At 37.7% G+C, this 25,869-nt stretch overlaps 2 protein-coding genes and 1 long non-coding RNA gene across 3 annotated transcripts; all 3 read left to right on the forward strand.

Annotated features, from left to right (window-relative positions):
• Nucleotides 1–6,845: 6,845 nt before the first annotated feature.
• On the forward strand, nt 6,846–9,477 carry LOC130010827 (sialin-like). Its single transcript, XM_056098909.1, has 7 exons — nt 6,846–6,935; nt 7,332–7,562; nt 7,844–7,931; nt 8,056–8,151; nt 8,525–8,646; nt 8,884–9,033; nt 9,340–9,477. The coding sequence occupies exons 1-7, from the start codon at nt 6,846–6,848 to the stop codon at nt 9,475–9,477; spliced, it is 915 nt and encodes a 304-aa protein (XP_055954884.1).
• A 252-nt stretch (nt 9,478–9,729) lies between these two features.
• Nucleotides 9,730–10,982, forward strand: LOC130012544 (uncharacterized). The gene is made up of 3 exons (XR_008788004.1): nt 9,730–9,879; nt 10,064–10,149; nt 10,400–10,982. It is a non-coding gene; the product is annotated as an uncharacterized LOC130012544 (long non-coding RNA).
• A 3,350-nt stretch (nt 10,983–14,332) lies between these two features.
• Nucleotides 14,333–24,788, forward strand: LOC126811256 (sialin-like). Its single transcript, XM_056100712.1, has 11 exons — nt 14,333–14,530; nt 17,820–18,016; nt 18,555–18,785; nt 19,362–19,449; nt 19,899–19,994; nt 20,865–20,986; nt 21,189–21,338; nt 21,789–21,921; nt 23,438–23,593; nt 23,796–23,881; nt 24,551–24,788. Exons 1-11 carry the CDS (start codon nt 14,437–14,439, stop codon nt 24,761–24,763), a joined length of 1,566 nt encoding a protein of 521 aa, XP_055956687.1. The 5' UTR covers nt 14,333–14,436; the 3' UTR covers nt 24,764–24,788.
• Nucleotides 24,789–25,869: the final 1,081 nt, after the last annotated feature.

The following is a 25,869-nucleotide window of genomic DNA, read 5'->3' on the forward strand; positions in this document are numbered from 1 at the left end:
AAATCCTAACTGTCTCACTGTCAAATTTGCAGACGATGCCGCGATTGTTAGCTCACTAAACGACGCCGAATCTGACACTCATTACAGAGGTGATGTTGCCAATTTTGCAGAATGGTGCCACAGGAACTATCTCCATTTGAATGTCAATAAAACCAAAGAACGTATCATTGACTTTAGGGTTAATAAATCACATATAGTTCCCTTAACAATTGATGATGAAACTGTTGAGATAATTTCAGAATACAAATATCTAGGTACTATTATTGATGACAAACTATCATGGAACCAAAACACAAACGCAGTGTACAAAAAGTGTCAACAACGCCTCTATTACACGCGCAAATTGAGTTCTTTTCACGTTAACCAAGCCATACTTTCAGTGTTTTACACTTCATTTATACAAAACATTCCCTGTTTTTCTATCCAATGCTGGTATCCTTCCCTCACCGTCCAAAACAAAGCTAAGCTAAACAAAATCGTCAACACGGCTAGCAAAATTTCAGGGGTTCAGCACACCCCACTCAATAGACTGCACAATAAATTTGTACTTAATGTGAGCAAAAAAATAGCCTTTGATGAAACACATTTTTATTACAGTGAATACGAATTACTACCCTCGGGACATCGCTATAGAGTACCAAAATTTAAAACAAAAAGATGTCAGTCATCGTTTATCCCGCAAAGCATATGTATACTAAACCAAGCAATATCAGACGAAATGCAATAGGCTGTCATTTGTTAACATATATCCATGTATTATGTATTATTTATATCTATTTATTATTTTGTATCAAATTCTCATCTCTTGTCTATGTCTAAGAATTCCTGTAAGGTAATAAAGAATTATTATTATTATTATTAAACGGAGGGCTGTCGATGATGAAACAAATCGCAGTACACCTAGCCCTTAACCAGGGGCGGATGTAGGAATTTTGAAAGGGGGGGGGGGGCGCCGCAAAATGAGGGCACTGACCGCGGAGACGGGGCACGCCGCTGAGAGGGGTTTTTTGGGGGGCGAGGGTAGCCATTCCAAGAGCTATTTGGCTGATATTTTCGTCTAAGTAAACGTTCGGAAATCGTTGAAAAAACGCCTTAAAATCAAGCAAAAAACCCAGTTGAACATGCGACTTAAAAATTGTCAAGGCGAGCGAGGCATTATGATGGGAAAAAAGACGAATCTATTCCCTAGCCAATTCACTATTTAAGCCTTGTAACTTAAAGGGGAAGACCAACGATTTTCAACAAGGTTTCCATAAACCTTATATATATATATATTGATAAATAATCCCCTCTGTAGCACAAGCAAAAAAGTTTTTGTAAGTGAGAAATTAATTTTTATTAAAACAGGAAGTGACATAGTTGGTTCAACACGCTCAGCGGTCTCTATAGTAAGCATACAGATCTGGCATAAGTTTACAGCTGTATTGTGTTCACGCGTCGTCCTTTGGCCAAAAATCTGATGAAATGGGCTGTTTATTTGGATATTATAAACACGAATTTATGGTTTTTTTAACGTTTAGTACACTAAGCCGCCGCGTAAATTCACTCATACTGAACAGTACGCTGTGCCTAAATTCACGCCACATGGCTTATTGTTTACACCACGTGGTTTGATTGACAACTTGCTAGTGGCATGTATTTTGTCTGTTTCGATGTTTCTGTGCTTGCTGACAGCTTTTTCCAACATAAACAGATCAAAATTATGGGCATGTAAGACATATGATATAGTGCATTTTGGCACATAATGTCGACGTGAACGGCTTTTCCTTTTTTCTTCCATTTCCTCTTGAGAATGGCTGGGGTCGAATGTTTATACGGCATTACTGTAGACCCATAGAACAGATATTTTATATTCCAATACGTTGGTGTTTGACGTTGACATACTTTGGAAATTTATATATTTATTTGAATATATATGTGCCACAAGTTCGTTGAAATAAATAAAAACAATGTCAGCAGACTCAGCACGCGCAAAACCATTCAGGCAGACGAAACATCTCTCACTTGCAAGCTGTCAATCAAACCACGCGATGTAAACAATTAGCCATGTGGCGTGAATTGAGGCACAGCGTACTGTTCAGTATGAGTGAATTTCCGCGACGACTTTGTGTACTAAACGTTAAGAAAACACAATTTCGTGTTTATAATATCCTAATAAACAACCCATTTGATCAGATTTTTGGCCAAAGGACGACGCGTGAACACAATACAGCAGTAAACTTGTGCCAAATCTGTATGCTTACTATAGAGACCAGTGAACGTGTTGAACCAACTATGTCACTTCCGGTTTAATAAAAATTAATTTCTCGCTTACAAAAAACTTTTTTGCTTGTGTTACAGAGGGGATTATTTATCAATATATATTTAAGATTTATGGAAACCTTGTTGAAAATCGTTGGTCTTCCCCTTTAAGTACTGTGTACTGTCCACACATGAAACAATGCTACGTCAAGTTGCACTCATGCGCGTCGGTGATGGCCATGAGTGTATACGCCGCCGATTTCACAAGATGCTATCATTGATGTCTGTCTATAGTCACTCTATAGGATTAGGGCACCGTCAGCTAAATAACAAGAATTCGTTTGAAAGTCGAAGCATTAATTAGACCAGACTGGTGTGTTTGAGTCGATGGTTTGAGTCATTTGGGATCCCTGCAACGGGATGGGAATGGACATATTTGGGTCTGAGAAAAAGGCACTTTCAGCAGTAAAAAAGGGCATTGTCGAAAATTAGGCCCCCCCCCCTTAGATCCGCCTCTGTTAACCCTACGCTTTGTATTCTCAACACGGATGATGTAACTTATTGTGAGTAGAGGGATTAGGTTTAGGTTTATCGAAAGATATATAGACAGATAAATGTTAATTAATGTGTAATTTTTTATCAACAATAAAGAGACTCTTTTATTCTAGCTTCAGTATTTATCAATAACAAAATGTAAATGTGTAATTTTGTAAATAATTGTAGATAATAATATTTATATAAAACATATTCCTGTCTTCTGTATTTTTTGAATATTGGTCCGGGGGGGGGGGGGTAGCTGCAATTTTTAACCGAGATAATTCTTATCTACGGCTGCAATTGATACACTATTCGACTTTTTACGCAAGTAAAATTAGGTTCAGTTGCAGAATTTTCAACACATAAATATATCATCATAGTTTGCAAATAGTGAAGAGTGGAACACAGAAATCTTAATTTTATCATACCGAACAGTTTTTCTGTATTTTCGAGTGATATAATATCACGTGATTTTGGTACGGCGGACATTTTAACTGAACAAAAATTTCGCATAGCAGTTGGGTTAAATCAAATCATATAATGACTACAAAACTTGCGCAAAGGAAGGCCTTAGGACGGTCCACTACTGTGGCTGGAGTTAGACGGAAGACATCAGTAGTTGAACCATTTCTAGGAGGGGGGGGGCGAATGGTTAACGCATGCACGTTGTATCGATTCGTCGCTAGTACGTGACAAGAAGTAAGTCCGCCTGTCCAACCCCTGAATTCGAAAAACAAAAGTACGGTTTAGTGCCGCTGTCCAGTCCAATCGGTGACAGTATGTGCACGTTATCCTCCCCGGTAGGGGAGGATTGGGGCCGGAGCCCGGAAGGAGGGGGTAGGGAAAATTTTGAAAAATGAACCCCAAATATGCGATTTGGTGGCATATCTGATTATAATCTCTGTCAAGTAATATATCTCATAAATCGATTAATTTAGGCCAAAACCCCGACTTGCAAGTAATTTACAACCATCAAGCTGTGAAATTATCATATCGTCAGATTATTAATTAACGTATTATGATTGTATCGTCAAGAGTCAAAAGTCAAGAGAATTTAACTGGTTAAAAAATGGGATTAGTTGAGAAAATTTTGACCATTTGATTAACCAATTCAAGGCCGTATAACAGGTGGCCTTGACGGAGTGGGAGCGGACATGCATAGGCGTACGGGACACAATTCATTTTTGAACTTTTGGAAATGGGAGGCCATTTCCCGCAATTTGAGACCATTCCCGACATCCCAATTCTGTAATTTCATCTCAGAAAATAACGAGTTAATAAAAATGTCAAGGAATGTTTAACACCAGCCTCAGGAAATCGTCTCGCGCTCATATTCAGCCAGCAGACCAGTTATCATCAAATTTTGCAGAGGCCTTAAAACTGAATTTTTTTTGGAGCTACGAACCATCGGCAGACAAGTTGCAGGTGACTTAATAATTAGTAAATTTGCGGGCGACAGTGTCGGGTGAATCCGATGAAATTTTCGGATGAAATTCGGAATCCCCATTGCAGGATTCCGAATTCCGTCCCACACCCAGCACACCCGGCCCAGAAAGTCTATTATATCAGCCCATTCCAGACTCCAGTGATGGCCCAATCCGCCCCTGCTCCCCGCATATTCTGTCATTATATTATCACGTGATTTAATTATTCAGTGTTATTAATGAATGTACAGGTGTCTCAGTTATCTAGGTTAATAACCGTACCATATGTGTCAGTACAGTTGGAAGTTTCAGCAATATAATATTGGAGCAATTGGGACATATTTTAATGGAGTTTTTAACTCAATATCATAGCAATTTAGCTATTTTAACAAGAGAGTTCCGAAAACAATAACTCGATGTTATTACGTCAACAGCAACATAAAATGGCCATTTTTGGTCCAGATAACAATAGGGCAACAACAAAAAAATGTGTATTGCAGTGAGCGGAATTTTAAGTCAATGTGGCCGTTTCAAAATTATATTCGTTGATTATCTCCCTTGAATCATCACACGACATCTAAAAATAGTTAAGAGATGTAAACATTGGTGAGTTTTAGTTGTGATAAAAAGCAATTTTAACAATGACTTAATGGTCCAGGGAACAATAAGGCGATAGTTGAGATTTACCAAAGGGTACATGAACGTCACTGGATACTATTAGAGAACGGGGGACATTGTTCCCGACTGTTTGGTCGACCTGAAACGAACTGAGACTAGAAAATGGCGAACCGGGTTCAGCTAGCAGCCGATAATCCTTTGGCAAGTTTTCCCGACCCGTCAGATCGATCACCTCTACTACAGGAGGAAAATAAAGGTACGTTTAAATGAACATATTAACCACACTATCGGTCGCATTCGGGCACGGATCAACCCGGGTAATCTTTCACGATGGACAAAACGTGTGCATGGTATATTTGTTATACCGTACCGTACTTGTAGATGCACTTGTAGTGCGTAAAAATGAAATGAAATGAAATGGGGTTTAACGTCCTACTGTTTTGCTCCTAAACTGGGCTAATGAAGACGGGCATACGCCATGCAGTGTGCTAGGCGGGAAATTTTGCCCGGGCAGCGGCGCTACGGCCTACTCTTATATCGAATTCCAACTGCCAAGGGATCTTTTACGTGCACGCCAATTTGTACACGGGACCTCGGTTTTTCGTCCCATCCGAACGACTAGATCACTGTCCTTGTCAGGCCCTCCGTCCTGCATCACTGACAAGGGGAACCACGCCGGAAAATCTGGATGAACTTTCTCGGCCAATGCAGGGATCGAACACCCGACCTCCAGGCTAGCGAGCCAGCGTCTTACCCACTTAATCCCCTAGTGCGTAAAGCTTAGCTGTGTAATCTTTTACGTTCAAACCGAACAACTAGGCAAACTTCCCCCATCAGAGCCCCATGGGTATCAACCCGGGCAAGTGGTACGCGGTTTTCCAAAATCCTGGTTCTTATCATACCCTGGACATGTTCCAGTCGCGATGTCACTCCCTTACTGCCAACTCACGGTCACCATGCATGCCCCCTACAGTGACAGCATCCCCTGACACACATGCTACCTGGACGGTAGTGGCTGTAGCTGGGGTATGATTGGGTGAGGGACGGTGCTAGAAACAAACAGGACCTGCACTTAGCAATATTCACGCGAAACGACCAATAAACAGAATAAGGTACGCAATGCAGTTTGTTATGAGCGCTTAATTTGCCCTGGCAGCTGCTCCACGACCTACTCTGTCAAGTGATTTTTAAAAAAGAGCTTGGCCTTCTTTTTTTGTCTACTGAATATCATGTGGTTTTCTGAAGACCTGCCATGGTTATTATGGTTTGAAGACCTGCCATGGTTATTATGGTCAACTGGTTATTATGGTTTGTACCCGACAACTGCAAAATCTTTGTGACCACGCCTCTCCTGATGCTCTCCTGTGTATTCGCCACTGCCAACAACTAAAAGAATGTTTGATACCACGCCAAACTGCCACAACCGGGCTAATGAGGATGGGCATACGCTATGGACATTTAAAGATTTGTACGAACCGGCTGATATTGCAATCCAATGTCTGGAGAAGAGAGAAACCTTATTTTTTGGAGGGGTGGGGATGGGGCACATTTAGCAACAATCGATCACTCCCCTGGAAATAAGTAGCTGCCTTGCCCAAAAGGTACGGTAGTATATATGGCACCTAGAACATGTTTACTGCATGATATAACGATACATGTTGTATTTTTCTTGGGTTTCATGGTTTATCGGGAGGGGGGGGGGGGTGTGATGTATTTTTAGAAAATCAAACCAACCATTGGTAAAAAGAGTGTTGCGCTCTCTGTAGCTTTCAGGAACTGAGACAGGGAGAACGTTTTGTATCAGGTAAATCCATTTCGAAGCTATAGAGGCGTACATTGTATTTTAGATTTGTAATATTCTCTTCTTTTTTTTTAAATTTATAAATCCAATTACGGTTTGTGTATATTATTATTTTAGAATTTTTCCCCTGTGTGTCTACCCGGTTCTTTCTGGCCTTTATGGCGTTTCTGGGTTTTGTAAATGTTTATTGTTTACGGTTGAATCTGAGCGTTGCTATAGTTAAAATGGTAAACACTACTGGTTTAGCAGAGAATGATACTGTTACTAACGAATATCCTGGTGATGTCGATAACAGTACAACGTCATCCAGCCAGGTAAAATATAATACACTGAAACTGTACAATTTGCTTATTTAATATGAAGTACATATAGGTTGACTAGGCATGGCGTTTGTCACAAAAGTTTTCTGGCCCGGTATTTTCTTGTGACTAGTCGAGGTCGCAGGCCCTCCTTGAGAAGAGGCATCTAGTCATTCGGATGATACAAAAAACGAGGTTTGGTGCATGACTGAAACTACCGTATTGTCTCATAAATCATAAAAGTAAAAGATTCACCCATTACTCCATGGATTGTTGTTACTCTTGATCAGTGTTTATTGTCTGGTAACTGATCTGATATTACACATAAAGAATGAATTTGCTACTATGGGGGTATATTTCGTTGCCTGGCAACCTATCTGTCAATTAAACTAGTTCATTTATCAATTTCAGGGAGAATTTCACAGGGAGGAAACAACTCGAGGGGTTATCTTGGGGTCATTCTTTTACGGCTACATCACAACCCAAATACCAGGTGGCTGGTTGGCCGGGAAAATCGGGGGGCGCCGGCTGTTTGGTTATGGTGTATTGTGTACATCTGCTCTGGCACTGTTAACGCCCGTTGTGGCCAGATGGAGCTTACCAGGACTGATTGTGTTGAGAATTGTAGAAGGGATAGGAGAGGTATGAATAAAAATATTAATGGGCTTTCTTGTGCACTGTAGTTTATAGGATCCGATCCGACACTTTAGTTCATAGGTTTCGATTCCATGTTTTAGTCCACAAAGCTCAATGCCAAGCAAGCAGGGGTTCATTTTTGTCTTGTAGATCACAGGATATCAAATATTGAAACATATATGTATTCGTCCAGACAAAAAAAAAACCAGTGACCCTCCCCCCCCCCCCCCCGTTAATCCTTGGATAAATTACGTGTTCGATGAGGAGATTACTTTGCTTTTTCTTAGGGTGTGATGTTTCCATCGATGCACGCCATGTTTGGGGCGTGGTTACCAATATTAGAGAGAAGTAAACTCACTTCATTAGCTTATTCTGGTAAGTATATATAGTTATAGAAAGCGTTTGATTGTTCGGATGGTATGTTTAAATACCTATTAAACATGTACGTGAGATTGGTTCGCTTTGGATATGTATCAGATATTCTTTATTTTATTTACAGGATCTCAGATAGGAACCGTTATCTCCCTTCCTATATCCCGATATCTTTGTGATTCTGATCTAGCTGGTGGATGGCCGCCTGTCTTCTATGTCCTTGGTAAGTCACTTTATCAAAGGCGGGTTGAGTCTGTCTTCTGACAGGACCCTTGCCATTGACACTACTCATTAACCCCGCCTATTCTTTTTGTAAAAAAAATTGATACTCTTATTTCATTAACACCTGTATAACAAAAAAACATATACTGGTTTACATGTTATTACAGGTGCTTTTGGAAGTGTGTGTGGTGGGACTTTATCAATTTGTTATTTACAGATGCTCTAGGATGTGTGTAGCAGAATGCTATTCTCAATTTGTTATTTACAGGTGTTCTAGGATGGGATGTTATTATCAATTTACCAGTGCTCTAAAGTGTGTCTGGTGGGGTGATATTCTCAATGTTTTATTTACAAGTGTATGTTATTATTTGCAGGTACTCTAGGGATTGTATGGGTGATAGCATGGTTGTTATTAATACATGATACACCAGATCAACATCCACGTATTTCTAAAGCAGAAAGAACTCACATAGAAGAGTCTATTGGTAAAAAAGAGGTAAATATATTTTTTTTAATTTGTAGAAAATATTCACATTATCATTCTATATCAGTCTTACACGCCAGTAAAACAATGAACATATTAGATATGAAATATAACGTATTAACTACAACATTACTAAAATTAAAATAACATTGGGCCTTTTTTGCGCACGTTTATCGTATCTAATGAGAAATGCCCCATATAACTAATATTTTTTTTCAATTATAACTGAGTTCCTGATTTTATTTTCAGGATCTGAAGACACCGTGGAAAAGTATATTAACATGTGGTCCCCTATGGGGAATAGCTGCTGCCCATTTCGCCTGTAACTGGGGGATGTATTCTATGTTGACATGTTTACCAACGTACATGATACAAATTCTAAAATTTAATATAAAAAAGGTCCGTTAAAGTGAGAATTGTTATGTGTTCATTTATGTAATGCATTCCTTTCATGAGTAAGACTTACGTTTACTAATCAGAAAGTCCCCAGGGCTGATCCGTGTGTTAAGAAATATCCTAGTCATTTTGTAGCTTTGTATTCTCGTGTCATTGGCGTAAGATGGAAGCCTGTAAAGGAAACTTGTCTCTCGGATAGGACGAAAATTCGAGGTCCCATTTAAACTTTCCCTTATGCAGAAAAGTATGGCGCTATATACTTTTTTTTAATTTTATTTCATTTCTTTCCATTTCATTTCTCTATTTCAGAACATTTTATTATCAGTAGTACCGTATTTAGCTTTATGGATTTTACAAGTTGTATCGGGTTATTTAGCTGATTTTATACGTAGAAATAATCATATGAATACTTTAAATACACGTAGAGTTCTCAATACATCAGGTTAGTTATCTCCCTTGTTTTCAATACACGTAAAGTTCACAATACATCAGGTCAGTTATCTCCCTTGTTTTCAATACACGTAAGAGTTCTCAATACCTCAGGTTAGTTATCTCTCATATCTTTAAATACACATACCGTTCTCAATACCAATAGTATCTATGTTCTTTTTAAAGGTTTATTAATACCATACCAGCAATATTTATGTATTTATGGGTTTATTAATGCCAGCAGTGTTTATGTTTTATTTATAGGTTTATTAATACCCGCAGTATTTATGATATCAGTAGCTTACAGTGGATGTAATCATACCCTTGCTGTTATATTACTAACATTTGCTGTAGGGACTGGTGGCTTGTCCATGGGTGGCTACCAAGTTAACCATCTAGATATAGCACCCAGATTTGCAGGTAAGTTTGGGATAACGATTTCTCAGTATTTGTTTACAACACCAATACAACACCAACTTTGTCTAAGTATCGTATGTTTGTCGTGTACTGTCGACAAGACGCTAAACTTCATTCCCCTGATTTTCCTTTTATGCTAGGGAAATGCCCTTTTATTCACACAAAATGGCATCTTATATATTTTCAGGAACATTGTTTGGTATAACCAACGCCATTGCTACGATTCCTGGTTTTCTAGCACCGTTAATTGTTGGTATTTTAACAAACCACCAGGTATGGCTCCATGCATTATGTAAGATTTACATCAAGAGCTGGCCATTCTTGCTACAATAATCTGTCAAATTTCTTTATTCTGAGCAAAGTTATGAATGTTTAAAGTTTTGGAGTTTTGACAAGAAATAGCGTAGCGTAGAAAAATGGATTATCAAATTTTCAAATGAAATGAGATGCAGTCTAACTGTGGTTGTGTTGTGTTAAATACAATTTGAGGGCCATTAACTGTGGAATATTTGATTCTTTACAGGAAACCAGTGAACAATGGAGGAAGTTTTTCTTCATAACATCAGCTATATATGTAGTAGGTGCTGTCATATATCTGGTATTAGCTAAAGGAGAGGAGTTGGATTGGGCTAAGTCACCAGATAAGACAATAATCGTTGAACCAGCTACAGATGCAAAGAATATACAATTTCCAACAATTGGTTCAGATAAAATTCTAAGTGAAACGTAACATGTAGAGGGATGTATGGCTGGTGTGTAGGTGTGCGTGTGTTTGGGGGTGGGGTGCTACTAGGTGGCTGGTGTTTGCGTGTCCTTGGGGGCTCCTGTCCAACCAGTAACGATTATTTATACCATTTACTGAATCTATTCCTAGACGTATACTGCTCGATAATGTCTAGATTAATATCGCTTCGTTTCGGGCTCATTTTCTGTTCCGAACATTCACTCAACCCATCTTTTCAAAACGATAGTATTCTCAATACAATTTTTTGATGATTTTTTTTTATCAATATGCAGAAGACTGAAAAACAATATATGCAGTCTTATGTTGTACCTTCAACATCACTGCAGGGTACAGGTTGCATTTGATTTGTCTTTTTCTAATAAAATTTTTAGATCGGAAGACCAAAATGGTCAACGTTCTTTTCTTGTTCATATACTACACCACGTTTATTGAATGACATTCTACAGTTATTAAGGATGATTATATTACTACTGCTTTTAAAAGATAATTTTTTAAAATTTTTATACGCCCAGATTTTCATGGTGACTATATTGTCGTCGCCCCAGTCTGTCCATCCACAATTTGTTTGTGGACAATCTACAGGTTCCAATTCTTATTCGATTTTGACATAACTAGAAATATGGGTTTCTCTCAAAACAGATCTCGGTTCCTTTAGAGATTGGCATGTATCGGATCAGATCTTGGCCCCAGATTGTACGAAAAATCACGTTTTTAGCTTGTGGACACCCCAGATGTCACAATTTTCATCTGATTTTAATGAAATGCATGTTTATAACCAAAAGATCTTGGTTCCCTTCAATATTGGCGCGTATCGGATCGTAACTTCCTGAATTATGGCCCATTATTGTACGAAAATAAATCTCGTTTTTAGCTTCTGGTCCTTCTACGGGTCACAATTATTATCCGATTTAAAAAAAAACAACGTTCGAATATATCACCGCTACACCGTAATAGCGGTTGAGTTCGAATGTCGTGAAAGTCGGATCAAAACTGCCCAACAAAATGGCCGCCCCTCGTATCCAAATTGTGTAAAAAAAATAAGGTATGTCAAGGTTGTGGACCATCTAGAGGTCACAATTTTGATCCGAGTTTGATAAAACTTGAAATACATGTTTATAAACCAAAGGTTTCGGTTCTTTACAATATTCGCGCATATCGGATGTAACTTCCTGAATTATGGCCATTGATTCTACGAAAAATCACGTTTTTAGCTTGTGGTCCCTCTAGAGGTCACAATTTTTATTCGATTTAAAAAACCGTTTGAATATATCACCGTTACACCCTAATGATGGTTGAGTTCGAATTACTTAAAAATCGGACAAAACTACCTTACAAAATGGTCACCCCTCGTACGTAAATAGTGTAAAAGTATGCAATACCAAGGTTGTGGACTCTCTAGAAGTCACAATTTGTATCCAATTTTGATGAAACTCAACATATATATAATTTAATATCCCAAATATCTTAGCCCATTTTGATATTCGCGCATTTCAGACGATTAACTTCCTTGATTTTGGCCCCTGATTGGACGAAAAATCGCCTTTTTTTAGCTTGTTCTCTATCCATCACATGCAAAATGTGGGCGTATCTTGCCTGGCATCCGCTGGTTTTATAATATATGTAGATCTGTGTTTTATAATAAATGTAGATCTGTGTTTTATAATATGTAGATCTCCGTTTTACAATGTGTAGATCTGTGTTTTATAATGTGTAGATCTATATTTTTTAAAATTGTTTTATAATGTATAGATCTGTGTTTCATGAATTGTTTATAATGTGTAGATCTGTATATATTCCTATCTCTGGTACCCCAGGAATAGATGTATAATAAGCATCAAATATGAAGTCAAATTAAATTTAATTACAATATTTTTATATCTGGATTGCTGTCGCCTTTAAAACAACGCAACTCCAATCCAATTCGTCTCTTATGATAAACAACATGTCTAAAATAGAACTTGCAAACTTATATTCAGTTGGATATTTTAAAAATTAGAGATGTAGTGTTATATCTTCGTATGTATCGACAGTAAATACAAATACTACGAATACAAACATTTTAGGGAGTCTCCATAAATTAAAGCGGCATAAGGTAAGATTAGATACAGAGTTGACAATTCTCGCTATAATAGTTAAAGATAGGTTCCCAGAAAAGTATTTATCGGGTGGTTATTTCCAATAAAAGTATGGTAATTTTGGTATATATGGAAAGTAGAAATATCCAATCTTACTAGAAAAATACTGGATTCCCTGAAAAACACTCATGGAGCGCATACAGGACAAAAATGTAAGGCTTTCCCTAATCGACAGCCCGATGATTAGGAGTGTCTGCATGCGTGATATCAAAGGTTGCACGCGGAGATTGAGCGCTTGATGTACATGTTGATAAACTTTATCAAGCGTTAGACGTACAACACTTTCTGAGATAAAAATCACGGAAAAAGACGCGGGCAGTGGATAATTCGAGAATTTAATTAGGCTTCGATATTTGTAATAATTAGTCGGTGATAAAAGACAACATCGCCTTGTTTATGCAATGAATTCTCCTCCGAGAGAGAGAGTTAAGTCACGTGACACAAACATGACCTCTTTTGGTCGATTTTTTTATAGCCAGGTTATTCCCTGGCAATTGCAGTGTTTTGAGAAGGATTTGAAGCAAAATTATGATAAATTATGAATATGTTTTAGTCCAAATCACCCAGTTAGTACCTGGGAATGTATCTTTAAAAAAATAAATAATGAAAAGAGGGTATGCTGAAAATTTCTGTCAAATTACTTCACTCTCAGTCTAGATCAGTGATTCTCAACCAGTGTGCCACAAGATTTTGAACGGTACACTACGAAAATGTGAAAAACCATGTGATCCCAACTGAGTATACACTGGTGTCTACTGGTAACTGTATAGCTGTGTTTTTCTTTATTTAGTTTGAGTGACTCTATGTGTATATGACTAGTCCGTGTCTACGGTTGTATGCCGTCTATGACTTGTCATGTTTTTATTTTGCAAAATTCAAATATTTTTCATATATATTTAGCCAGGTGTACCGCTATTTTTCATGTGTTCCGTGTTCCTCTATTAGCATTACTACCGTTGCTACGATAATAAACAAAGTCTCGATTATCCATTTTACAGTAACCGCATCGACAATAAAACGTATTCAAATCTACTTATATCGCAGCCATTCGATGGCATCGAGAGTTGATTATGGTCTTGGTAAATTAATTACTAATTAATAATTTATATAACATTTCAGTCCTAAAGAAAGACCTGCAATAGGCAGATTTAGTTAAAGAAGCAAATTGAAAATATATACCTTATAGATTTATACCAATGACTAAGTATCAGATTTTGGCGCAAAATATCAAAGCCGTAAATAGCAAATTTGGAAGCAAAATAAATTCATAATATGTACAATATTTTAAAGCAAAAATATAACCAATTTATATGAAATATCAAGTATTTAAAAGTAAAATAAATTCATTGTATATAAAATATCAAAGCGGCAAATATCAAGTTTAAAAGTAACATCAATTCATATCGATAAAAGATCAATATTCACAAACTAATAAGTGTGGTCTGCCGCCGAATGGAAATTAAACCTGTTATTATCTCCCTTGAATTATCTGAAAATAGATAAGAGTCGTCAACATCGGTGTGTTTTAGTCGTGATAAAAAGCAATTTTAACAATGACTTGATGGTCCAGAGAACAATAGGGTGATAACCGAGATTTATCAAAGGATACACGAACATCATTGGATACTACTTGCAAACGAGGGACATTATTCCCGATCGGAGACGAGGTGTTAACAGAAAATGGCAAACCGGGATCGGCCAGCAGACAATAGTCTGTTGACAAGTTTTCCCGACCCGTCAGAACGATCACCTCTAATAAAGGAGGAACATAAAGGTGGGTACGAATGAATATATTAACCTGATTATCGCTTATCTACAACTTTATCGGTCGAAGAGTTCCGGTTGTTCTTACCAGTGTTGAGCAAGTTCCTTGTTATATTCCAGCTTGGTTTCCCCTTGTTAGTGGTGGGGTAGGGGGTCAGTCTAATGGTATTCACGTAAAAGAACCATTGAAAGTTGGAAATACAATTGCCCTCATAGCCCACTGTACGGTGAAAACCCGTCTTCACTAGCCCAATGACGTTAAACCGCTTTTTATTTCATTTCGTGTATTGGTCGCTTTCACGACTTTCAGACGTAGATAAACCAGGTGATATCTTTCGATTGACGAAGCGTGTATATTATGGCAACCATGTATACCATGTACGTAGATAAACCAGGTGATATTTTTCATTTGACGAAGCGTGTATATTATAGCAGCCATGTATACTTTAATGTACGTGGATAAACCAGGTGATGTTTGTCGATTGCCGAAGCGTGTATATTATGGCAGCCATGTTACTTGAATGTAATGTTTGAATTCTCGTCAACGCACTACTTCGATCAGTTTGATATTAACATACAGTAATGTCAGTGGTTATGTGTGCCATTGGGATGGGAGAATGTTGCCCTGACAGTGGCGTTGCCTCTTACCATTCTTCAAATTTCAACTGCAACGGTTTATTGAGTTCTTTTACATGCATGCCAGTTTGACATGGGTGTGCTCCTGTTTTTCGTCCATTCCGACCGAATAAGCACAGTTTCCATATAAACCCGACAGGCACCAACTATGACAATTGGCAACAAGGTTTAAAAAATCCCGGTGTTTCTTCATGATCACTGCAGCAGTCAGCAACACATTGGTACACGAACTGCCTGAGTGACGGGAGCGGCAGGTTGTGCTAAAATGAGGCAAAGACCCATATGTCGCAGCTTTTACGCGTCGTCGCAACTTTTACGCTTCTGCGCATCCAAGTTCTTCTGTATATCAAACTTGCAGTTTAAATAGAAGTAGCCTATTGATACACTAGGTTCTAGTTATACATAGTAATTATCTGGTTATCAGTGACTACATTTAAAATATTATATTAAAAGTTAACGAAGCCAGTTCTTCAACATATGTCACATATCAGCCATAAATATTAGTTATTGTCAAAGCTATAGGGAAAATGTATTATCAATATTCGACAATGGCTGATTGGCCTGATAAGAACATATGTTCACAATTAAATTGTTATTGTTTTAAAAAAATGTATTATCAATATTTGCTAATGGTATTGGTCTTATTCCTGATGCGGAAAATGACGTCTAAATTATGTTGATGTTTGTGACAGCCATTTGTCCGTTAAAATAGGATTTTAAATAGCATTTCATTTCATTTGTCTGTTTGTCCGCTCTGGGCTGGAAACCACTATGTTTTACTTAAAAGGCAAATTTTAAAAAAAACCAAGGAAGAGCGGTCTTTTTGTACGACCCCATTCTTCATCAATTATTGTGACTATACGCCCCTCTTCACCCTAACCCTATCGTGTATACGTCACTGCCGAATAGTACACGACAAGTATATTTATTTGTATTTAAATTATTTAGAAAAGGATGTCTCGTCCTTGAACATCAGATATCTCACTGTTATCATAGCCTAGTGGTATTGCGCTAACATCATTGATAATCACACACTTGTCATATCATCATTGATATTGACACATTTATCAGAACATTACTTTACACGTGACTGATGATGTTAATAGATCAAGGTTATACACATGGTCATCATTAATATTCAAATATCGAATAACAGCTCACTATGGTGGCTGATAGGTACAATGTCGTGATGTGGCTAATTCCCGATTAAACCAGTGCCCTGGTTACCACTGTGCACACATCTTGTCAAAACTACAAACAATGATAACTTGGCTGAGAATGAAGTAATTTGAATGAAATTTTCAATATTTTCGTTTTTTATCATCTAGTTTTGAATTATTATAGCAAGAATGACCAACTCGTTATTAAACTCTTAATTAATGTATCTTTAATAAGAATATTGGTACTTTCAATTGGGAGCTAACAAATCGTCCCCAGAACATCACTGGTGCAATTGTTTGGTCAGCCCACGTACAATCGCTGTGAGTAAAGTTTGGCGTAGTAGGTTACTCATGATTTTCGAGTCTGGTTTGTCCTTGGTACAGTCGTTGGCGTAAACGTAAAACAATATATACTGACAGTTGAAATTCGAAATAAGAATAGGCGTGGTTTCGATCCCAAGCTTGTACGTGACAAACAGTCCTGTTGAATGCGCAATTTCGCAATATAAAATTGTATTATATGCAAGTCCAGAAATGACCCTTTTCGAAACATACCATACCATTTCTCAAGTGGGATTCATTTTCTCCATTAAATGGCTCTGTTACTATTCATTGCTAGACTTCTACTTTACCAGGGATTGATATGTGCCCCAACATAATATCGCATTCCAATATTTCCGAGAGAGGGTTGGTGAGAAAGCTTTACCAAAACACTTAGTATCCGAATCAGAAACTGAACGTATTGCGGGGATGTATGCTTCAACCTTTTCGATCGCATGTCAGGAGCCAACCAACATTGCCACAGCAGTAGTATGTAGGGCACTCTTGACAATTTTAATGTATGATGGGACATATTAACATAAATACTGGAAATAACACAGGGAACTCCATACATAGCGTTTGAGTAATAGCCTTGACCATTTTCGAGATTATTCTGTGTATTGTCCTCAGCGATCATGTGTTGACATTGGTGGACGATGATCCACATTCCTTAGCAAACAAATGTCATAGGCTAATGTCTTGCACATTCCTCATGTGACACACACATCCCTATACCTACACACGTTGCCCCTCCCCTCCCGCCAGACAATTTCCCCCCTTTTGATATTTAGTACATATGAATATTTGCTGCAATTGTCTTTGACAAATGCTTTTAAAAAAATCAGTGCAAACACACATCTAATAACTACTTGGAATAATTATTATATAATATTATGTTTTAAATAATTCGCTACAGTGATGCAGAAATGTAGAACGTTAAACTACATTTGACAAGGGATTTCTTAAAAGTGAATAGACTCGAAATATTTTGTGGGGGTTTAGTTGTTGTTTTTAAAGAGATAATGTCTTGCTATTTCTGTAGCTTTTAAGAAATAAGACAGGTGGCGATTGGCCTATTTCATATACAAAAGGTTATTCCCAGATTTAACCAATCAAAATCTATGATTTTCTGTCCAATCTTGGGTGAATCCATTATTATTATTATTATTATTATTATTGTAGAATGTTTTCCTTGTGTGTCAGCGCGGTTCTTTCTGGCCTTTATGGCATTTCTGGGTTTTGTAAATGTTTATTGTTTACGGGTGAATCTGAGCGTTGCTATAGTTAAAATGGTAAACACTACTGGTTTAGCAGATAATGATACGGTTACTAACGAATGTCCTGGTGATGTTGATAACAGTACAACGTCATCCAGTCAGGTAAGATAGAATACACTAACTTGCCAATGCACTTAGAAACATGTAGCAAGTCGTGGTGATTTGGTCGCTAATCTGGAGGTCCCGTTTCGATCCTGTTGTTGGTTGAGAAAGTTTCTCTGGATTTGCCAACCCGGTTTTCTCTTGTCCGTTTTGTAGGGAGGGGAGAGCCTGGTAATGAAAAGTGTCTTATATTCGTTCGGCCTGGACTAAACGTATTGGTCTCGTGTTTACCATTGGCAGCGCATTATAGATAATCTGATAGTTGGCAGTTAAGGGAGGAACATTCTCCCGGCTGCCATCTCAGTGGTGTTTACGGAACATATCGCATAACCTGTTCAAAGTAGCTTTATGAAAGCTTGTGCACACCACAGACTTATCTAATAAGACATTTCTCGGATTTTATCATTGTTGTGTTTCCACAGGGGCGCGGGGTGTTAAGAGTTGTTGTCCTTCTAATACTTTACCTGTGTTTGTATGCATCTTTTTATTTTATTTTTTTTTAAAATGAAAAATATTTTATTGTATACATAATTTTCAGGGCGAATTTCACTGGGACCAAACAACTCAAGGAGTTATCTTGGGATCGTTCTTCTACGGCTACATCACAACTCAAATTCCTGGTGGTTGGTTGGCCGAGAAGATCGGGGGTCGCCGGCTATTCGGTTATGGTATATTGTGTACATCTGTTCTGACACTATTAACACCCGTTGTGGCCAGATGGAGTTTACCAGGACTGATTGTGTTGAGGATAGTAGAAGGGGTAGGGGAGGTATGAAGTAACAAATATTAATATACTTGCTCGCTTTTTCCGGCGGGGGTGGGGGCGACGAATGGTTAACGCATGCGCGTTAAATCATTAGGTCTGCCAATGAGTTATGGGGTGTGGCCTTCCAACCTCGCAGGTTTTTTCGGAGTCCTCCGGTTTCCCCCCACTGCTAAAGAACCAGATGCGCAAGCGAATTATTGAAATAGAAAATTGAACCAAACCTTAATCCCAAAATGACCTAGTTTGAGTCGAGTGGACGTTAAACCCCATTTATCTCCCTCTCCCTAACACGTTGTAAATGAATTGGTCCGATTCCATGTTGCAGTTTGTATTCACCCATGGGCACTCCGGTTACCGTATTTGCTCAATCGAGAGAACAGTTGACAGAACACACGTACCGACGTACCCTTTGTTAAACCTCCATAGATCCTCTCCCCCTATATTCCCTGTTGTTACTGTTGAAACATTTTGTGCACCCCCCCCCCCCCCTCTCCCCTCCCCTTCACGCCAATGGGGAGTTCCGCATCCTGGTAAATAAACATAAATACATCGACGAGGAGATGTCTTTGCATTTTTCAGGGTGTGACGTTTCCGTCGATGCATGCCATGTTTGGGGTGTGGTCACCATTATTAGAGAGAAGTAAACTCGCTTCATTAGCTTATTCTGGTAAGTATATGATTAGCTACAATTTGAATAGCTGTGCATGGGACTAGCTATAATATAATCCGTATATAGCTGAGATAAGACCCCTTTTCTTTTCTGTGTTTACACTTCACCTATAGTAAGGTCTGATAACGTCTTTAAGAATTTGATGAAGAGTAGGTGAAAACGCCGCTACCAAGGCGAAATTCCCCCTTGGGAATCGTGGCGGCAACAACAAAGTATGGCATACAATTTTTTATTTATGAGCAATTTTTTGCTAATTGGAAATTTCCCAGTTGGATGTTTTTTGTTTTCCACGTAAACCTGTCTAACTTAGCCCTTGGTGTATTATTACTCTATGACATTTGGTTGTTGCTTAGAAATAACACAGGAGGTTGTCTATTCATGTATCTACTAAAACATGACCAATGGCATGCGTTCGAGCTGACTGAGTGTTTTGGTTTAACTTACAGGAGCCCAGATGGGAACAGTTATCTCTCTACCCATATCCGGTTTTCTATGTGATTCTGATCTAGCTGGTGGATGGCCGTCTGTCTTCTATGTCTTTGGTAAGTCCCTGTCTCAAGGAAGGAGGGGGGGGGGTATATCCAATTAGTGTGTGGGAAAAACGGCATTTGGGATGTTATGATTTAAGGTGCTAGTTATTATTATTGCTGTTATTTATAAGTGCAATGTTGTGTGTGAGGGTGTGTGTGTGGAGGGGGGGGGGGGGGGTAATGGGATTGTCGATTCATTATTTACCGGGTCTCTAGGGTGTATGTGGTGATGGTGTATTTGAATCATCTATCGTGCATGCGGAGGGGTGTCATATAATTTTTCTTATTTTCAGATGCTCTATGATTACATATTTTATCAATATTGTTATTTTCAGCTGATTATTAACGAGCGTGTGTGGTAGAATGTTATTATCAATTTGTTATTTACCAGTACCCTAGGGGGTGTGGGGTGGGATGATATTCTCAATTTGTTATTTACCAGTGCTCTAGGGTATGTGTGGTGGGATGATATTCTCAACTTGTTATTTACCAGTTTTCTAGGGTGTGTGTGGTGGGATGATATTCTCAACTTGTTATTTACCAGTACTCTAGGGTGTGTGTGGTGGATGATATTCTCAACTTGTTATTTACCAGTGCTCTAGGGTGTGTGTGGTGGGATGATATTCTCAATTTGTTATTTACCAGTACCCTAGGGGGTGTGGTGGGATGATATTCTCAACTTGTTATTTACCAGTGCTCTAGGATGTGTGTGTGGAGGGGGGGGGATATTCTCAATTTGTTATTTACCAGTGCTCTAGGGCTTGTGTGGTGGGATGATATTCTCAATTTCTTACTTACAGGTGCACTAGGATGAATGGTGTGATCTTATTATCAATTTAAATTTACAAGTGCTCTAGGGTGTGTGTATGTTATTATTTGCAGGTACTCTAGGGATTGTATGGGTGATAGCATGGTTGTTATTAATACATGATACACCAGGTCAACATCCACGTATTTCCAAAGCAGAACGAACCCACATAGAGGAGTCTATTGGTAAAAAAGAGGTAATTATATTTTAAAACTTATAACGTAGAACCATATCAGATATAGTAGCCTCTGAGAATGTATAAAATGAATAGCCTTTGTTATTATAAACGCATGGTTTACAAGAATGATTTTTGCAAACTGTAACTAAGTTCCTATTGAGATATGGCCCATATAACTCACATTTTACAAATGTAACTGGGTTCCTGATTTTGTTTTTAGGATCTGAAGACACCGTGGAAGAGTATATTAACATGTGGTCCCCTATGGGGAATAGCTGCTGGCCATTTCGCCAATAACTGGGGAATGTATTCTATGTTGACCTGTTTACCCACGTACATGAAACAAATTCTAAAATTTAATATAAAAAAGGTCAGTTAAATTTAGTTATTCATTTTTTTCTCAGTAGAATTACTTTAATTCATTTAATGCATCCCGTCTTCATTAGCCCCCAACCTCGTTTGTCTTTCCCGGGGCTATATTTCTCACATTATTGAAATAAAACTATTGAACCATATGTTACTAGTCCCGAAATGACTCTTCATTAGCCCGGGTAGTCATGGTTGGCCCAATGAGTATGGCGTTGGCTGGTTTAAATCCGGTTTTGGTCGGGAAAGATCCTTGGGGACTGCCCGTGCTGCATGATAGAAGTCTGGCAATGGGGTCTACTTTTCACCTTGTCACACACTTCAAACTATACTCGGGAATTCGAAGACACATAAGCGGAAACAGGGCTGTCCGGGAAACCAAAACCTGCATTGCTATTATCCCAGTTGGTACAGAAAAGTATTCCATGTCATTTAATTAATTTCTCTATTTCAGAATAGTTTATTATCAGCTGTACCGTATTTAGCTTTATGGATTTTGCAAGTTCTATCGGGTTATTTAGCTGATTTTATACGTAGAAATAATTATATGAATACTTTAAATACACGTAGAGTTTTCAATACATCAGGTTAGTTATCTCCCTTGTTTTTAATACACGTAGAGTTCTCAATACATCAGGTCAGTTAGCTCCCTTGTTTTCAATACACGTAAGAGTTCTCAATACATCAGGTTAGTTAGCTCCCTTGTAGAATTTCCAATGCCCCAGTTTAGATGTATCCAGTGACTTACTAAATGGAGATGAAAGGAGGTTAACCCTTTTGGATATTTTGTTTCAAATTTGGAGTTCAACTCTCCTCTCTCGATCAGAAACGATATTCTCAGAACGCCCTGCAAACAAGTGTTGCATTATCCTTAACCGCAACAGTTGTGCCATGGATGCCACGAAACAACCTGGCAATCCAAAGCTTTATAGAATACTTTCGTAGCCAAATGCTAAATTTATCCCAAGACCCAAAGAGAATATATTTACAAACATACATAATGAAATTGTGGTCTCCAAACATCAGGATTTGCCATAGGAAAACAATTTTCACTTTTCAATAAAACGTACGCGAGTGATTTTGAGATTCCATGCATCCCTCTTCCTTGACAAGCTAAGACGCTGTGGCTCTTGGATTCGTGTCCTCGGATATCTAAGGAAAGAAATGCTCCCAATTATTTACTGGAAACTGGGCTAAATTAAACCGGAAAACTAGGACGGATCGGGGAAAGAAACCAAACTCATATTAACGATACCAACTTACAGCCATGTTCTGAACTAAACTACCCTGAACCACATCCCACAGCCATGTCAATAAACTAAATCTAAACGTACCCAGAGTGTATGACAGATGAATGGAAATTAGCCCCCAAGCCAGACTGAAAATAGTAAAATATCCTTGTTTTAGACAGATAGAAAATATTATGTTATATTTATATAGGTTTTTTTATATTCTGTATTTATATTCTGTTTATAGGTTTATTAATACCAGTAGTATTGATGTTCTATTTATAGGTTTATTAATATCAGCAGTATTTATGTTCTATTTATAGGTTTATTAATACGAATATACCATACCAGCAATATATATGTTCCATTTATAGATTAAATAATACCAGCAGTATTTATATTCTATTTATAGCTTTATTATTACCAGCAGTATTTATATTCTATTTATAGATTTATTAATACCATACCAGTAGTAGTTATGTTCTGTCTCTGGGTTTAATAATACCAGCAGTATTTATGATCTATTTGTAGGTTAATTAATACCATACCATCAGTATTTATGTTCCGTTTATAGGTTTATTAATACCATACCAGCAGTATTTATGTTCTTTTTATAGGTTAATTAATACCCGCAGTATTTATGTTCTATTTATAGGTTAATTAATACCTGCAGTATTTATGTTCTATTTATAGGTTAATTAATACCCGTAGTATTTATGCTCTATTTATAGGTTTATTAATACCCGCAGTATTTATGTTCTATTTATAGGTTTATTTATGTTCTATTTATAGGTTTTTTAATACCCGCAGTATTTATGGTACCTGTTCTATTTATAGGTTAATAATACCCATAGTATTTGTTTTATATTTATAGGTTTATTAATACCCGCAGTATTTATGGTAGCAGTAGCTTACAGTGGATGTAATCATACCCTGGCTGTTGTATTACTAACATTTGCTGTAGGGACTGGTGGCTTTTCCATGGCAGGCTACCAAGTTAACCATCTAGATATAGCACCCAGATTTGCAGGTAAGTTTTGGATAACGAATTCTTGATAAGTGTTTACCCAGATTTACAGGTAAATTTTGGATACCGAATTCTTGATAAGTGTTTATGTACAAACGTCTTTGCGTCGGATTAATGCATTTTTGTCATTACTTTACTTTTTTTATTCTAGAGTAATGCCCCTTTAACAAACATTAAAATATTATGGCGTGATATTTATTTTCAGGAACATTATTTGGTATAACTAACGGCATTGCTACAATTCCTGGTTTTCTAGCACCGTTAGTTGTTGGTATTTTAACAAACCATCAGGTATTTAACACATCTTGTACTTATGTATAGCCAGTTAACTTTGGGTTTCGTTGTTGATTGGCCTTTTTAGCCCTTGTTTTGGGGGTTAATTTTAGAGACAATATTTAAATATAAGGTAACCGTTAGTTTCTTGGAAGCTGTTCCGTTTGAATACAAACCCTTTGCAATATATTGATTCAGTTAAGTACTAATTCCAGGGTGCTACTGTATTCTATTTCAGATAAGTTCTTTACAATCTGGCGGACAATGTGGATTTCCTGTTGCCAAATGGAATGTGATTCAGTTCATTAACTGTGGTTTTCTTGTTTCAAATATAATTTGAATGTGAGTGGGTCTTTAACTGTAAGGAGTAGGGTCGCCTGTCCAACCTCGTGGGTTTTCTCCGGGTCCTCTGGTTTTCTTCCACTGCTAAAGACCCATTATTGAAATAAAAAAAATTAAACCATATGTTAGTCCCGAAATGACCTAGTTTTGTCAGTAGACTTACCCCCCCCCCTCTCTCTCTCTCTCTCTCTCTCTCTGTGGTTGTCTTGTTTCAAATATAATTTGAGAGACATTAACTGTGGTTGTCTTGTTTCAAATATTATTTGAGCGGGCCTTTAACTGTGGTTGTCTTGTGTTAAATATAATTTGAGGGCCTTTAACTGTGGAATATTTGATTTTTTACAGGAAACAAGTGAACAATGGAGGAAGTTTTTCTACATAACATCAGCTATATATGTAGTAGGTGCTGTCATATATCTGGCATTAACTAAAGGGGAGGAGTTGGATTGGGCCAAGTCACCAGATAAGACAATAATTGTTGAACCAGCTACAGATACAAAGAATATACAGTCCCAAGTTTTACCATATGATTCAGACAAAATTCCAATATTAACATAACATTACAGAGAGTGTGTGGCTTGTATATGGGTGTGTGTGTGTGGGGGGGGGGGGGGTGCGTGTGGGTGTGCGTGTGTGTGTGACGAAGATGATAATTTTGGAATTATTTCTAGGGTTGGGAGGGGGTATAACAATTTTTAAATAATGTCCTGTGCCATTGATGCTGTGTTATGTAGAGAGATCGGATTGCGGTTACCTTTCTAGGTTTTCTCTGATAGTTTCTAGAGGTATAAGGAATGAGGTGGGAAGTCTTTTCGGTCAGTAAAATTCAGAGTTGAGATTTCGAGACTTTCCCCCGATTAGAATTCTGGTCATAAGTTGAGAAGAATTTAGAAAATGACAAAATACCTAAACGTGACAAAATACTGTAAAAATTTTCGAAGACAATCTATTTTTTTTTTCCAAAATATTAGACATTTTAATTCCATATCATCTGCTGAATATATTCTTAGACGTATACGGCACGACATTCCAGTTTTCTTTCGTATCAGATTTTTTTTCTGTTCCGAAATTCAGTCTAACATAACTCTTCCCAATCACAGTATTATCATTATAATTTTCTGTTCCAAAATTTCAGTCTAACATAACTCTTCCCAACGACAGTATTATCATTATGTTCTGTTCCGAAATTTCAGTAATAACATAACTCTTCCCAACGACAGTATTTACTATATTTTATGTAAACTTTCAATTTCATATCATTCTTCAGAAGCGTGGATATCAGATTCCACTCGATTTATCTTTTCCCAACCGATCTTTGGTTTCTCAAGAATACACGGACGGGTGAACTTCACATTTTGGTCAGTGTCTAATTTTATGATGCAATCAATTCATTTGTGTTACTCACAATCAAATTAAAATAATCGTATATTTATTTCAGTTCGTTGATTCTGAGATTTATCGTATATTTATAATGACCGTCGTTCAAAAGTCTGTGTTATGCACGAAACTGCAGATGAGGTATTGGTGTGATATGAAGAGTTGCGGTGTGATTGGCGGTTCACATAGTGGGGTCGACATGGGGAAACGCACGATTCTGACCATACTAAACTTAGGCTGTATGTCTACGGTTAGCTCCCCTTGAGAACAGACTATAAGCTAGTTGA

This window comes from Patella vulgata, chromosome 1 (assembly GCF_932274485.2).
Source record: "Patella vulgata chromosome 1, xgPatVulg1.2, whole genome shotgun sequence".
In the NCBI taxonomy this organism is placed as follows: Eukaryota; Metazoa; Mollusca; class Gastropoda; family Patellidae; genus Patella; species Patella vulgata.

What these genes read in the sequence shown, in the direction of transcription:
- LOC126811256 (XM_056100712.1), top strand. Translation starts at nt 14,437, where the DNA reads ATGGCAAACCGGGATCGGCCAGCAGACAATAGTCTGTTGACAAGTTTT. An exon ending in GTACAACGTCATCCAGTCAG is followed by an intron (nt 18,017 to 18,554) that starts GTAAGATAGAAT and finishes CATAATTTTCAG; the next exon opens with GGCGAATTTCACTGGGACCA. An exon ending in AGTCTATTGGTAAAAAAGAG is followed by an intron (nt 20,987 to 21,188) that starts GTAATTATATTT and finishes TTTTGTTTTTAG; the next exon opens with GATCTGAAGACACCGTGGAA.
- LOC130010827 (XM_056098909.1), top strand. Translation starts at nt 6,846, where the DNA reads ATGGTAAACACTACTGGTTTAGCAGAGAATGATACTGTTACTAACGAA. An exon ending in GTACAACGTCATCCAGCCAG is followed by an intron (nt 6,936 to 7,331) that starts GTAAAATATAAT and finishes TATCAATTTCAG; the next exon opens with GGAGAATTTCACAGGGAGGA. An exon ending in AGTCTATTGGTAAAAAAGAG is followed by an intron (nt 8,647 to 8,883) that starts GTAAATATATTT and finishes TTTTATTTTCAG; the next exon opens with GATCTGAAGACACCGTGGAA.